At 40.6% G+C, this 15,444-nt stretch overlaps 1 protein-coding gene and 1 non-coding gene across 2 annotated transcripts in view; both read right to left on the reverse strand.

Moving 5' to 3' along the window:
• The window catches only part of arhgef17 (Rho guanine nucleotide exchange factor (GEF) 17), a 70,245-nt gene that overhangs the window by 5,145 nt on the left and 49,656 nt on the right, over positions 1–15,444 (reverse strand). Inside the window, exons 2-19 of the mRNA XM_075473571.1 lie at positions 14,809–14,886; positions 9,213–9,395; positions 5,162–5,278; positions 4,286–4,378; positions 4,017–4,193; positions 3,734–3,784; positions 3,423–3,532; positions 3,180–3,265; positions 2,842–2,960; positions 2,408–2,615; positions 2,157–2,230; positions 1,955–2,038; positions 1,735–1,838; positions 1,237–1,346; positions 970–1,089; positions 619–886; positions 425–511; positions 141–208 (exon numbers count right to left, since the gene is read on the reverse strand). Coding sequence (XP_075329686.1) covers positions 141–208; positions 425–511; positions 619–886; positions 970–1,089; positions 1,237–1,346; positions 1,735–1,838; positions 1,955–2,038; positions 2,157–2,230; positions 2,408–2,615; positions 2,842–2,960; positions 3,180–3,265; positions 3,423–3,532; positions 3,734–3,784; positions 4,017–4,193; positions 4,286–4,378; positions 5,162–5,278; positions 9,213–9,395; positions 14,809–14,886 — 2,137 coding nt within the window. The remainder of the gene's footprint in view (positions 1–140; positions 209–424; positions 512–618; positions 887–969; positions 1,090–1,236; positions 1,347–1,734; positions 1,839–1,954; positions 2,039–2,156; positions 2,231–2,407; positions 2,616–2,841; positions 2,961–3,179; positions 3,266–3,422; positions 3,533–3,733; positions 3,785–4,016; positions 4,194–4,285; positions 4,379–5,161; positions 5,279–9,212; positions 9,396–14,808; positions 14,887–15,444) is intronic.
• On the reverse strand, positions 7,198–7,270 carry trnam-cau (transfer RNA methionine (anticodon CAU)). Its single transcript has one exon. It is a non-coding gene; the product is annotated as a tRNA-Met (tRNA).

Raw genomic sequence — 15,444 nt, forward strand, 5'->3', positions numbered from 1 at the left:
ATCTGTAGAGGTTGAGGGTGAAAGTGTGTCCAGACATGATGTTACAAAGTAAGAAATCTAAAAGCACGGCCTGCCTAAAACTTCTCTTGAACAGATCTTAAGCCCTACTTTACATCAATTGCGCCCTCTGTTCAGCTTACCTGCTTCTCTCTGGTAAACGATGACCTCTCCATTTGCTAACGACACAAACACTTTGTTGTCCAAATACCTGATGTGAGAGAAAAAAAGGAAAAGCAGAATTTATGTTGTCAAATAACAGTATCTGGCTGATTCATACCTTTACTTATTTTACTTTGATACCTTTAAGTCACAAGCTGCATCATATTTTTTTTTCCCCTGTATTGTAAATTGTGTGCTAAGAAAACATAAACTCCAGTGAAACTTGTGTTTCTAAAGACGTTAAGAGGTGAAAAAGCAGACTCACAAAATACAGAGGATGGAGGCTGAGTGTTGCATCTTCATGCTGTTCTTACGGTTGCGGATGTTGTCTGAGGACTGGTACACGTGGATGCTGACAAAAACAGAGACGACATAGAAAATTAGGGGACGCGGTCGAGCAAGGGAGCATTTATAATGCAGGGATGGAAAATGGTAAATCAAGGTTTTAGTGCATGCTACCATCCATCCTCTGTGCCCAGCCACACAGAGCTCTGATAGGCCTCCGGGTCGATGCTGAGCAGATCCTCCAGACTCGCCCGGGTGAACGATCCCCGAGAGGATCGTCTCATGGCGCGGCCATCCATGGGGCTCTCTGTGTGGGGACGGCTTCCTCCCCCAACCCCCAACACTCCTGGGGCACCGTAACAGCTGGTCACTGAGAACTCCTGCTCCTCCTCACTGCTGGTGGTCTCTGTAGCCATGTCCTTGGAGCCCGGACCCTCGTCATCTTTGAGGGAAAACGAAACGTAGTTTGAGGGACGTGTGAAGACTGTGATAGCGTAACAAGCTGAAACGGAAGCTTTCACTCACTTCCATAGCTGGATGATATGGTGGAGTGACTGGCCTGACTCTGCAGGGTGGAGGAGGGACTGGGTGAGTCTTCATCATCCGTGTCATCGCTGTCAAATGGCACAAGCTCTGCCCCTGGTCCTGGAAACGATCAAGCGGCATGTCAGTCAACATAAATGTATTTGCATTCACAAGTTTAAATTTGGCCATCTGCTTGAAAAGTACAAGCTGAGAACAATTTTTGACAGGTCTTGCGATACTTGCAAAACAGATTTAGCAGAGACTAACCTGTGGGTTGCTCCGTGAGCTCTAGAGTTGAATGAGAGATGGATATGTGAAGCTGCTGCTGGGTGTGAGCAGTTGCTGCGGAGGTAAGGGCGGGTTCTGATCCACGATCCCTGAGAGGTCATGAGTGACTGGTTAATGGTGGCAGTGCTTCAACTCTCCACCAAGCTACATGAAATTCAGCTTGGTAGTTTTTGTGTAATCTTGATGACAAACAGTGGGCAATGATTACGTTCGAGTGTGTAGGTACACTGAACTCTAAAAGTTTTTAAACCGTGGACACTTTTATTCTTAACATACACTCAGGTTTTTTTGTCTATTTGCATTTTCTAAGACTAGATAGGGCAACGAGTAAATCATTTTGAAGAGGGGAGAATGAGAAGGAAATGTCCGAGCTACAGTATAATGGCTATTTTATTTCAAGGCCACACAAACTCGAATCTTTGACGTAAAGTTTACCCGTCATGTCAGCTTATTATAAGTGTCGATGCATGCACTGACCTTCCCTTGAGACCTGGAACTGCAGCAATACAAATGATCCTCGCTGAGCAGACAGCGATGCAGGCCTCCACTGTGGGCTCATCCTTGATATTCAACAAGCAAACCTGGGCCGAGAGAAAAAAAGTATAAATAAATCATCAGATCACTCACAACGGCTTACGTTTTTATTTTTTTCTCTCCACCAGACAAAGCAGAATAATCATAGAAAACGTTTTCTCACCTGTCCCACGTATCCGTCACTGTTACACACCCACACCTCAGAGCCGCTGTCAGGACAGCTGTGGCTGGGAGAGGCACACGAAAACTGGACACAAACAATGATACATGAGTCAAGGTGGCATTTTTTTTTTTTTGCTAAATCTGCAAACATATACACACACAAAGCAGTGACCTGGGTTGTGGTTAATTTGTGTTGCTCTCACCTGCATTCCACTGCGGGTCTTCATAATAGGGATGGCCTTCAGAAACTCTGGGTCCCACTGGTCCTTATTCATAGCTAAACACATATGAAGCACAAGTATGATTTGCAGTGTTTGAAGTGTTTAAGTAGATCTCGTCAGGTTTATAAGTCGTAAATGTAAATGAATCCATGTCATCCATTTTACCCTATGACTTCTTCTACTGTCCAATTCACAAGTTTTATTTTGTCTCATAGTAAACGTTCCTCACTAACCTAGCTTCTTCTTGGCATCCTCAAAGGCCTGTTCGAAGCAGGAGCGAGCATCAGGCGAGCTGAACTCGAAGACGAAGCTGCTCTCAGCGGAGGCTGTGATCAGCTCCAGCTTCGTGGGCAGGAAAGTCATACTGAAAGCCAAAGATTGTTTCTCCGACAACTCTTTGTGCACCGATGCCATCAGGTCCTTTATTACTTCATCTAGGGACTGAGAGAGGAGGGAAAAGACAGAAGAGATTTTTAAAAACAATACTTAGATCCTTCAATCAAAAACGAAGATTAAGAAAAAAAAGATTAAAAGTTCAAATAAATACAGAAATCAGGCTCTTTATGTATGCGACAAGGAGTGGATAAAAGGAGAAGAGGGAGGGGGGTTGCGGCTAAAATACAGTATTGAAATGTGGAGGGCAAATTGAACATGTTGGTGGTGGTACCTGGTGTGGGAAACTGAGGGTCTCTGAGAGTTTGCTGATCTGACCCAGGGTGCTGAGATCCTCGTCCAGTCGACTGATCATCTTCTGGATGCTCTCTTTATTTGTGGCCTGAGTGGGGCCTGGTGCAGAGAGAAACTACAAGTCAGGGAACAGCACTAAAGTGTTCAAAACTCAAAAATAAATGACTAAATACTCATAATGAAACACTTCTCTAAACATTAAAAAACACTAGCATCAAACTACATGCTGAATGCGACTTGATGCCCCATGTAGTTACTCAGCAAACAAAGAGCAAAATGTGCAAAAGTACACAGGGCAACATTTAAATGAAGTCTTACTTTTCACCACTTCCACGTCCTCAAGGGGAAGTTTCCACAGAAACTTGTATTTACTGGAAGTATCAATCAGACTTGCAGCAGAGTATCTGAGAACAGAAGAGAAAAATTCAGAGAGTAAATATAGACGAACAGTGTCTGCATGACTGTTGCTTAACACCAGGGGGCAGTGTGGTTTTAAAGTGCTGCATTAGTGTGTGTGTGTATGTGTGTGTGTGCGTGTGTGTGTGTTGGTTTGGAACATACAGGCTCATGGAGCTGCGTCTCAATGAGCCGGACTTCCTCTTTAGAGTGGTGCAAATGATCAGATCACTGAAGAGGAAGAGGGACCGGTCCTTCTTCCCACCCACTGTCTTCTACATGGAGATAGGAGCAGCTCAGAAAATCTGGACTTTCACTCCAAATATTCTCTTCAGTTTAGGTGTAATATCAGCCAAAGTTAAAGCCAAACACTTGGTAAATGTATAACAGGACAGTTTGGAATACAGTTCGCTTTAATCACTCATATTACTTGGACTTTTTTTTTTCCATTCGTCAAATCAGAAATCACATCTTACCGCCTCCATGACTATTTCCTGTCTCAGGAATTTCCTCCGGGGATTCAGAATCTGACACAAAAAAATATATAAAAGTTACTATATAACATCACAATAATCGTAAGTGGCTGTGCCATGGCTCTTTAGGATAGAATAAAAGAGCTTAATTAAAAGAAAAGCATAATCAAGCAACAACTGGCTGAAAGTTTATGTTTCTGCCTTTACAGTTGTAAAAATAGGCCGACCTCAGTAGTAGAAAGAGGACGATCTACTGGTTTAAGCTACGTATGAATAAATATCTCACATGTTCAATTCCCTCTATGTGTGCCTCAATCTCCTGGATAACTCTGGCCTCCCTCTCTGCCTCCTCAGCAGAGCGACGTCCCTTATTGATCTTCTCTGCCAGTCGCTTGATGTCCCTCTGAGCGTCCAGTAGGAGCAGGTGGTCCGGGTGGTCCTCTGGAGTGTGCTTCAGCAAGTCCTTCAACAAGCAGCACATACACATTAATCTCCCTTTACACTGCCGATGTACAAGATACAGCCAGTAGGTAGTTATCCACTGAAATAAGTCACCTTAACCAGCAGCTCATATCGAGGAATCCTCTGCACCGGCTTAATCATCAGATCACCCAGAGCTTGCTTCTCCTTGTTCTCCCGCATGTTTTGCTGTTGGGTTGGAGATAGGAGGTAAAACATTCACAAAAGAAAAACAAAGACAAAGAGAGTCTTCGGGGGTTGATGGGCTTAATTAATCTGGTCTGTGCTGCATTTTACACCACCACCACGAGATGGCGAAGTTGTCCCACTTTCAAAACCAGTCACTGACGTGAGGTTCTTACACAGTTTCAACTGTGAGGGCACGTCAGGACTTTGCGGTTCCCGATTCCATTTTTTTTTTGGATCAGTTCTTGGGTCTGTGTGGCCAGCCTGTGCTGTTTTCACCATCGGGCGTTCATTTCAGATGGCGCACCACAGCATCAAACAGAGCAAAAGCGGTCTACCAAAATGAACTGGACAAACAATAAAAATATCAGGTTTTTCAGTGCAATTTTCCATTAAAAACTTTAAAGTTATACAGCTTTACATGAAAAAGGATTCGCTATATCTTCTGATATATGAGCAGTGGTTTGCATTGTGAAAACAGCATCTTTGATGTAATATAATTTAATCAAATCACGAGACTATACGAGGAATACTTCGCTTCAACTCAATGGTCAAAACCTTTTACCGTCGTGATGAACTTCTTGGTTAAGAGTGAAAGACTGCCTCTTTCAAAGGCAAATACATACGCACTAATCCACAGCGCTGACACACAGCTGGCAGTGGCCAAACGCATTTCATCCGTACGCGTTTCGGCTGTAAAAGCTGGTCAACGAACACTTGTTTTCCAGACAAAAACACATTCAAAAACAGCTGGTCAGACACCCTGTGACTCAGTCCAACACCCACCTCCAGAAACTTGTGAAACGCGGGCTTGGCCTCCTTAGCGATCCTCACGGCATCTTTGGCATTGAGAAAGTTGTCAATGTACGCCGAATACATTTCAGCGAGGGCCTCTTTGGAGAACTGAAGGAGGGGAGAGAACACTTAATAAATTGTTTGTTCACTCTGAAGTGGCAAAACCAGCCTAAATTTGAAACTGCTGCACTGAAGAGCTAATGGCTAAAAACCACAAACCTGTCACCTGTTACCAGAGCAACTGTGCAGTAATTTATCAATTAATCCTTTTTTCTGCATGATATCATTTTAATTGGAAGCGGTCTTTAAAAAACTTTTTTTTACTTCTCACAAACGAAACCCTTTATTTAGTGATCGGTAACGTTGAAAAGTTGAAAGTCGTATTTTCATGCAATGTAAGGGCATCAAAGTAGAATAAGAAAAAAGATCAAATAAAAAGAAATCCACCTGATCTGATTTGGTTAAAAAACCAGGTGAAACACAAGAAAATTCTACAAATTAAAAAAAAAAATAAAAAATTGAAAATTTCACAGATTCCAGGTTTCCAGTTTGATGTGAATTCAACAGGAAAAAAATGAGCAAAATGAGAGTGGAATTTCTTTAGCTATAACTGACTTCCAAGGAGCAACATCAAATACATTTAGATGCCATCGGAGAGACCTAAAACGACAGAAACAAAAAGTGTGTTGCAGTGCTGAGCAATGTGCCTCCAAACAGCGCTCCTTTATCAGTGGTTATTATCAATCATGTCAAATGTGCCCCAGATTTATCTCGTTTCCAGGTGTGTTTACACATTTTTTTGGGAAATCTAACCATATTGTGTTTTTTTCTGTGTGCTTTTTTTCAAACACACACAGATGACTCATCCTGACCTGATTTCTATTATCAAACAGAAGGTAGAACAAAGAGGGTTAAGGACCATATCTAATGTCATACAGTTACGTGTCTCTCTGTCCTCTGATCGAATCAACTCCTCTTTTGGTTCTCATTGGCTTTCTGTTTCTCTGCTCTCAGCATTTATGTTCCACTGTCCTCTCCTCTCAGTATCCCCCACCCACCCTAGCCACAGCAGAAAGACGAGGAATACGCAACGATGAAATTTAATGTTCTTTTGTCAGCAGATTTTTCTCTAAATATAGTGGTGACTGATCCCTTCTCAAGTTTGATTAAGAAGGTGTCCACTCCTCTAAATGTCAACAGGAAGATTAAACTGTTGCTGCCAGAGAACAGGGCGGAAAAGCAGTTAACACAATCATTTGTATTTAACTTTTTAATCCGCTGATGTCTGCACTTTAATCATGTCAAGAGAAAAATGCAATTATGGTCCATTTGATCGGCCCTAATTGCCTGCTTTTACGACAACATGTTCAAATTTTTTGCTTCTTCTAACATAAAACTGTAATTTCCTCGTTGTTTCATTTTTACAAGTTTTTTTTTTTAAATTGAATAAACATTCGTTGTGCTGCTGATTCTTTTTTTTTTTTTTTTTTTACAGCTTTATTATGATGTTATCCAAGCATCTCTCCTTTCAAGGATTTCACGGAGTAACAAAACGTACTTTGAGCCTTCAGTGTCTTTCTCTGTCATAATAAATGCTGGCAGAGAATTGGCAGAAATCCCTTCACTTTATCGATTTATCTCTGAAAAAGTCTGACAAGTTTTATTTCCTTAGCATAATTGCCAAGAAGCTAAATCAAATTCAAACGAATCAAATCATTTTAGGGATTTTCCCTCAAGAGGGCAATTCAAATTTAGAATTACTCTAATGGTGTAATCCAACACTTATGATAGTGCGACCTATTGTGAAACTGCTTGAAGACCTAAAATTACATTCTGTATGTATCTATACGTGGTTTATACACATTATTTATCACAACATACACAGAATACTTATGTTGTAATATTTAAAGAAGCCTTGTTGTGATTATAAAACAGGTTGTGCTTGCACAAGAACAGAGAGAAATAGCACAAATACAACAAAATGGCTCTTCTACTCCAACTCCTGCTAATATCCAAAAAATATTTTCTGCCCCGTGTGAGGCTCGAACTCACGACCTTCAGATTATGAGACTGACGCGCTGCCTACTGCGCCAACGAGGCCTGACACACATAGCAGCTGCTGCTGCTTGAAACACTGCAGCGAGGAAAAGTGAGGGGGAACAGATAGGTGGGGGAGGGGAAACTAAAAGAGAGCAGAGTGAAGCAGCAGCCTCAGCTGAACAGCAAAAAACCTGCCACGCTCACATTTCTTCAAGCAATGACATGAAGATTTCTTCTGTCTTATTTCTTATACCCAACTCCCAAAATCCATTGGATACATTTTGTGGTGCAGTTCTGTTTCATCTCCTGTGGCTCAGTTTGTGTTTCATTCAAGCTGATAGAGAAAGGAAATCCGTCCACACTGCATTGAGTTACATCGAGAAAAGCCTGATTTCCTGTAATGCTGCGTTGTTTGTTTTGCGTTATTTGTGCATTTGTTCAGTGTTTCAGAAAAATCTGTTTGGCTTCCCTGTCATTCTTAGATGGGAAAATATAGCTTTTAGCCTAATACTGATTCTCTGGAGCTCTGTTTGGTTAACGTCTAGGTTGAGGGCCACTCTTGGGTCATGGGAAATTTTCAAAAGGGGCACCAAATGGTCACTGGAAAAACAAAATTTTGAACTACTGCCGCCAACTGTGACCAGTCTCCCTTCAAAACTGCTTCCCCTCATTAAAAACTTCGTTCTTCATCTATCTGAGAAATAATCTCAGATAGATGAAGAACGAAACTAAAGCAGTAGGGTCCACAGAAACACAGCACAACACGTTTTGAAGAGTGGTGGAGAGATGCTGCTGTATGTAGGAGGATATCCAATTTTAAATGGTCCAAACTGCAGTTAATTTCTTGTTTTTTTTAGTTTGATTCTAACTGAAGGTTATTGTACGATACTTTAAGATATTCTGATAATTAAAAAGTCTCTTTCACACATGACAGGCTTATTGTTTTACAGGCTTTTGAGAGAAGTAAGGCAATCCCTGCTGGCTGGCAGAGGTTAACTGTCTCACACTGTCAGCCTACATTCAACAGACAGAAGCTAACCATGCTAACGTGCAAAATGTATTCCTACAGTATGAACGAGACAGGCTAATAGGGCTTTACTACCCTTTGGTACTGGGCTTTAAAGGCAGATATATGATGAGCAAAAACATTTAAACTATGTCATATTCTGTCATTTTTACTTTTACAGTTGTTTTTTTTCTTTTGTTTCAAAATCTTATGCCGATTTGTCTTCATCAGCTGGAGACAGTCTCAGTGTTTAGGGTCATTATTTGGACCTAATGGAAACAGCTAGCATGTGTGGCCATCTAAGTAGGCCAAAAACAATCTTGTCAGGATTCAATGCAGGTCTCAGCCTGCAGTAATTGCCACTGACATCTGTAGCCATCAGACTCATTCATCCACCCATCCATTATTTTCTACACCTGCTTAATCCAATTCAGGGTCATGGGGTTCATCAGACATCATTCACTATTGATAATGTTGTGTCCATGATGAACTGTGTCATCCAAATGTGTGTTTATTTGCATGATCATGCAACACAGATCAAGATGATTTAAACACATTACTTGAAATAAATTTATGAACCTGTTTAAATTAATTTGACCAATAACAATATTTTATAATATATAATATATATATAACAAAAACAATATTTTTGTACTACACATTTCTTTTAGGCACACAATAAACTCTTTAAAGCTCAAAAGTTAAGTCACTTGTAGTCTAGTGTTTAATTTTATAGCACCGAGCCAGCAGCAGTGTGAAGTTGGGTGGTACATTTCAAACATCCACATAACTGCAGTGTTTTCCTGCAGAATGGTGCAATCCGAGGACATAACTGTTATTCACTTCACCCGTCACTGGTTGTAAAGGCGATCACTTTTTTTCTTTGACAAGCAAAAATTCAGTGTAAGGGGCCTGACTTACCCCCTCAGCAATTACAAAATGTTGTCGGCCCTAAAGTCTCATCTTCACACTCAATGTTTCATCATTTCTACATACTGATTGGATGAGGAGGTGTCCAATGGTCTGCCTGTCGTGCCACTGGCCGACACAGCCGGAAACCTGCTCCAGGAAGTCCTCGTGGTGCTCCAGGATCTCTGGGATCTGGTAGAACATCTCATCCACCAGCAGAGGGTCAACAATGGAGCCGCTGTCCGGCTGTTTGAGAGGACGCATGTAGCCCTGAGAAGACAAATCCACCAGCTAATGATTGAGGAGTTCAAATAACAGATTAATTGAAAATGTGATATTGTTTTTTTTTTAATGATCTTCATCAGCATATAGAGAAGGCTGAATAATGTTGGAAGCATTTAATCGTCACGTAGCTTTGGTATCGGACTTAGTTTCTGTGATGACAGGTAATTTTATGGGTTAATACAGTAACAATGACCACCGAGGTAAGCCCGAGTGATAATGAGGGTTAAGACATGCAGTAGAAGGCCCATAAATCATAAATGGTGTCTGGTCTGGAAGAAGCTACAAAAAAGTGGTCTGTTCCGACATTGAAAATCTGTCCAGCAACATCTGCAAGATCACAAGTGAACACCACATTGTTTCCGTGATTGTCATTTCTTTCATGTCTCATGGTTCCCAGTTATTGTGTGTGTTCAGCTTTCGTAAGCGGGTGGGGACAGAAGGTGTTGTGTTTTCTGGAAAACAAGAAAAGGCGAGAGGTTTCCTTCTTCCCACCCCTGCCACTTCTTCACAGAGAGACAAAAACATGTTACTATGATCAGAAAATTCCTTTAAAGCCATAATGTGTAATATTTCACGTCGTCTATTAACAAATTTGAGTCTTATCATTCACAAGTATTACCTCAATCGTTATTAATTACCTCCATCACATCTCCATGTTCTTATATTCTTTATATTCAGCATTCGAATGTACATAAGAGTGTTACACTCCAATGAATGTCTCCATGTTGCTCCGCCATTTTAAAACTACGGGATTTGTAGAAGGACATGTCATCAGCTTCGCATTTTCTGTTTACACATTGGAAACGGAAAATGCGAAGCTGATGACATGTCCTCCTACAAATCCCGTAGTTTTAAAATGGCGGAGCGACATGGAGACATTCATTGTCCGTGAAATGTTACACATTATAGCTTTAACTACTGCGTTTTTATGCCCGTGTCAGTTTCACAGAGAATGCAACATGTCGAGCTTGTCGCACACACGACAAGTGGCAAATGTGTGATGCTGCAAAATAATGAGGTCGCTTTTTAACCAGAAATCATCATTTTAAATGAAACTGTAAACAACCATGTTAAACATGTAAAAATCACTCCTCTCAAAACACAGACTTTGATGACTGAAGTGAAGGTATAATGGTTTCTTTATACTCTTACGTTTAAGGGGAGAAAACAGGTGAGTGGGGTATAAATATCTAACTATCAGTATGATTAGGCATAATACTAAAGTTGGGGGCGCGAGTGAATGCTCATTTTGAGAGAGTTGCAATCACCTATTCTTGCTGTAAAGTTACATGTAAAAAAAATTGACTATAAGACAAAACAAAGAATTTCCCCCAGCTGATTTCTTACATCGAAGCAATAATCTTTCAACATGTATGAACATGGCCTCAGAAACTGAATGTTAAAATATGCAAATGCAGCAATATAATGTGAACTAGGAGGGGTAAACATCCACAAAACAAAATGCAGTAATTTAAACTGTGTAATTAGTGTTATTTTACCCCCCCTTACTTTTAAAAGACACTGTATAATGTATTAAAGTGACCAACTTATGAAAAACAATATTTAGCCTTTTTGCTGTTAAATAAGTGAAGTAACATTTTAATTTTACAGAAACCTCTCAAACTTTCCTGAGTTTGCGCCATGTACATTGTTTTTACAACTATGTTACTATGGTGGATAATTAATTGGGAGTCCATGGGATTATCCAGCGTGTCTCCAAAGCGTATCTTAACTGCTAGCCATAGTTATAATTGATCAATAGGCTAAATGTGCAAATTGCCACGTCATGTACAGTACTGTGTGAATGTCCTAGACCTCCTCTCATTTCTTTACATGTTGGCAAGAGAACTAGCAAATGCCAATCCATGGCTGTTCTATGCAGGTATATTCTTGTTGCCAGCGCATCAAAAACAAAATTGTGATCCAATGAGGCCTCTTTGCCTATCAGACACTTTCCAAATGTTACTGCATGGCAGATCAAAATCTGACGGTACTTTTCTGAGTTCGTAATGTTAGCGGTTTTGACAAGATCCTCCAAACCACACGCTGAAATGCAGCCCCAAAAGCATAATCCTCAACTTGTCAAGTTTCTTCAAATTTCTTATGGACACGTTGCGCCACGTTTCAGCCAATAGCTCTTAGGGAATCACCTTGTTGGTGTTGAAATACCATTTTATATCTTTGGCACTCTCCCGAGGTGCAACAAGCCACATCAAGAAAACAGATTAAGCTGTATTTTGTGAGAACATAATCTCTTCCCTTTGCCTTTTTTCTCTCCTCTATATCTTTATTTTGTGTTTGACAGTGTCCCACGGAGCTTGACTCAGGCGCTCTCACTCCTAGAGAGAAACACTGTGACCCTAAGAGTAATGAAATTGAATTTATTCCAAAATGAACTCAAATGGATGTCACACCAAGGCTCCAGATTAAGTAGCAGTCCAGACATCAGTGTGTGGCTCACTGCCCTGACTTCAGGACTAATTCAATCCACTGACTGAAAGATTTGTAGTGACAAAAGGTGGAACAAAGAAGAGTTTAACTTATTTTTCATTGCATGCCTGATTCTGCTTGTTCTTCCTGAGAATGTGTTACATAAGAACTCAGTAACTGGCAGGAATTTCCAGAGAGTGTCAGTACTGGGAGGTGAGAAGGATAGAGGGAGATGTGTGATCTCTAAGTAGGTCATCGTAAGCCACATAGTGTACTGTAGGATGCATCTCACGTTGGTCTACAACGGACCGATCCCCGTCATATTGACACAGACCAGCTTCACAGGAACCCATGAAGAATTTAAGAACATAAGAAAAGTGAAACTGTGACGCGTCTCTGACGCACACAATGAATTTGGTTTAAGATTAGTCCACGAATATAGCAGCAGGATTTGATTTACATGAGGCAGTCTTTTAATATTCATCAATTTCCAGTGCGCCATGTAAAGAACTTCCAGAGTGGGATTCAAAGGCCAACTGATATGAAATGTTTTAAGCTGAAGAAAGGGTAATAAATTAAGTTTTTGGCAAAAAAGCCAAAGCTTATTTCCTCAATGTCGTTTTAAAGTCTGAGTTAAGCATATTCATGAAATCATATTACATAAAATGTGTTGAAAGACTAAAACTATGTCATTCTAGATGACTGCTCTACCTTAGTCGTATAAATGCGTCTTTCCTGAATAAATGGAATTTGCAGAACTTGGATGGTCTCCTTAAATCGCAGGAAAAAAAAAAAAAAGGAGATTAAGAAGAATTGCAGTAATTGAATAATATCGTAAAGAGCAAAGTTGAAATGTGGCAAAGCATACGGTGGAGTAGCTCCACACCAGCTCAGAGAATCTGATTTATGGTCGATGGATTAATGGTCAAAGTTAATGATCTCATTGCACCACCTCAGAGTTTAGAGTTCAGTGTCAGTCAGTGCACGTTCGGTGGACTCATTTTGTGCAAAGCCACAATGATGGAGAGATGAGAATCACCTGCTACATCCTACACATTTTTGTTTGGTTACCAGAGACAGCTGGGATTAATAGATACACTGCTGCAACAGCTGGCAAAACCCTCTCCTTTCCGCATTAACATTATCATGTTTTAATAAATTGATCCACAGCTGAATTGCAATCAAAACATTTGTCATCTGCTATTTCACGTCGAAGCAATTTAGTTCAAACAAACCTTGTTCTGCTGAACTGTTAGTCTCTGACAAACTCAGAGCACAAATGAATTTCTGCTTTACTCAGACTTTACATTTCAATGAAACGTTTAGAGAAAAGAATCCCCAAATTCACACGATTTGAAAAGGCAAACAGTAATTGTGATAACCAGTAGACCTTTGCTTCACACATTCAACAGTCTGCAGCACAGGTGCATCGTACGATAACCCTAAATTCTCAAAACGAGTAAAAACCCACAGGTTTGTCTTGCTCTGTATCACCTGTCAAACTCAGACGAAAGCGGAGAGAGGCTGGAATTTTAGCATGCTTAATAATTTTCCCCCTGTTTTGAGACTGCTGTGACAAGTTAAAAACTTTACAACACATGCAAAGAGCTGAAGGTATTGTCAACACTGAATGTTGGATATATATGTGATGACACTATTTCTGAGCAACCAAAGGTAGTTTTTACTACTTTATGTTCTGGCTTCAGTGTTTTTTCCCCCAAGAATGTTTCACAAAAAAAAAAATGATAAAAAATCCGTGTCCCATTTAACATTTACAACCCCCCCCCCCCCAATTTTTTTCCTAAATGCTTCTTTGAGAATAATGACAAATATCAGTGTTATTTTATCTGCCTTTCTCATTAAAACAGAGAGACAGACCATGCACGCCCTGTAGCAAAAAGATTAGTTTGGGAGTGGCTCTCCTCTGTAGTTGCACATAAAGACAGCAACGGTAACGTGCTGTTCTTGGTCCGACAGGTGCTCTAACACCTTTTCAACATGCAGACATTTTTTTTTGTAATGATGAAAAGTTCAACTCAATAAATGAAGCTTTAATAAAAGCTCTTAGTAATTATTCATATCGGAGGAGCCTCAGTTAACTACATTATTAAACTGAATACAATATTCACAGAAAGCTTCACCAAAGGTATCCTAAAAAAGAGGAGTCAGATTTAAACCCTGGACAGCAGTGCTGCTGAGCAGTCTCAGCTGAACCACATCTGACACCCTCCCTCAAGGATCTGCACTCTCTCCCAGCAGTCACCGTGGTAACACTTACTTTCCCCGTGTCGTCATGGGAACACAGTCCAGGATTATTCCCTTTGTGGTGACATAGACACACAGCAAGCAAAATCAGCGTGCATGTGGGCTGTGCACGAACACTTCTAAACATACGCACATTTTAAAATAATGCACACATACACACACACACACACCGTTCGCCCACACGCAACAGACTGTGACAGGTTACACAACAAGGTGATGACAATATGTGCGAGGATCTGTTGGTGTGAATGTGTTTGAGGGACAGAGGGATAAGGCTAAGATCTGGGGGAAAGGTTAGTTAGCTAATAAAGCACAGACAGGTGTAGGATATATGAGAGTGAGCGTGTGTGGAAAGGTGTGTGTGTGTGTGTGTGGGGGGGGGCAGATAATGCTGATGACAGTGAGATGTGATAAGGTTAGCAGATTAGCCTGACAGGATAAATGGTCATAAGTGGATTACATAACATCTACCTGCATTTGTTATTCATGGCCTCGGCAGTGATTAAAAAAAAAAATTGTTGAACGTTTTTTTGTGTTTGCTTTTGATTGCAGCCGAACAACAAAGTTAGAGTCTGTCTGTGAACAAAAGCTTTGAGACCAGAAATGTAAAAAAATCTGCACAGTGTATGCAGTTCTGTGTGTGTGTGTGTGTGTGTGTGTGTGTGTGTGTGTGTGTGTGTGTGTGTGTGTGCGTGCATGTTACCTGAATGAGACTGCGTAGTGACTCCACATATGACTGTTCGGTGTCAAAGAGAGTCATCATCACATGTTTTCTCATGTCCTGTGACGAGGAAAAAGCACAACATGAAGAAGAAGGGTCAACCACTGCATTGAACTATGATTTATGTCATGACAACCTTCCAAGAAGGAATACAAAGCATGGTGACACCATGAGATGAAGAACACATTTAAAAAAATAAATTAAAAAAAAGACATCCACACACAGATGCACATCTGTAGCCTGATCACATGTTGTGTGATGTTTGAGTTTTGCTATTAGTTACATTGAAAACAACACAGTGTTTCCTCCTTACATGTGATTATTTGGTACATGAACCCTGACAGAAAACAAGAAAACCAATCCTACAATATCCCAAAAAAAAGAATGTTCTCGAGTCTAAATATGGACCAACAGTTGTCAATAACCTGGGTCTTCTGATGAGACTTGAGACTTGTTTTATGAGTGCTTGTTAAAAAACATGCATACAACTGAGGGCAGATGTCAAGATGCACACTTCATGACTGCAACATCCCTGTCCTGTTACATGCCATTAAACCCACCTTTATCTCTTTATCCCTTTAGAGGGCTAGAAATCTAAAGATAGCAAGGGACTGCTCT

This window comes from Odontesthes bonariensis, chromosome 9, assembly GCF_027942865.1.
Source record: "Odontesthes bonariensis isolate fOdoBon6 chromosome 9, fOdoBon6.hap1, whole genome shotgun sequence".
NCBI lineage: Eukaryota > Metazoa > Chordata > Actinopteri > Atheriniformes > Atherinopsidae > Odontesthes > Odontesthes bonariensis.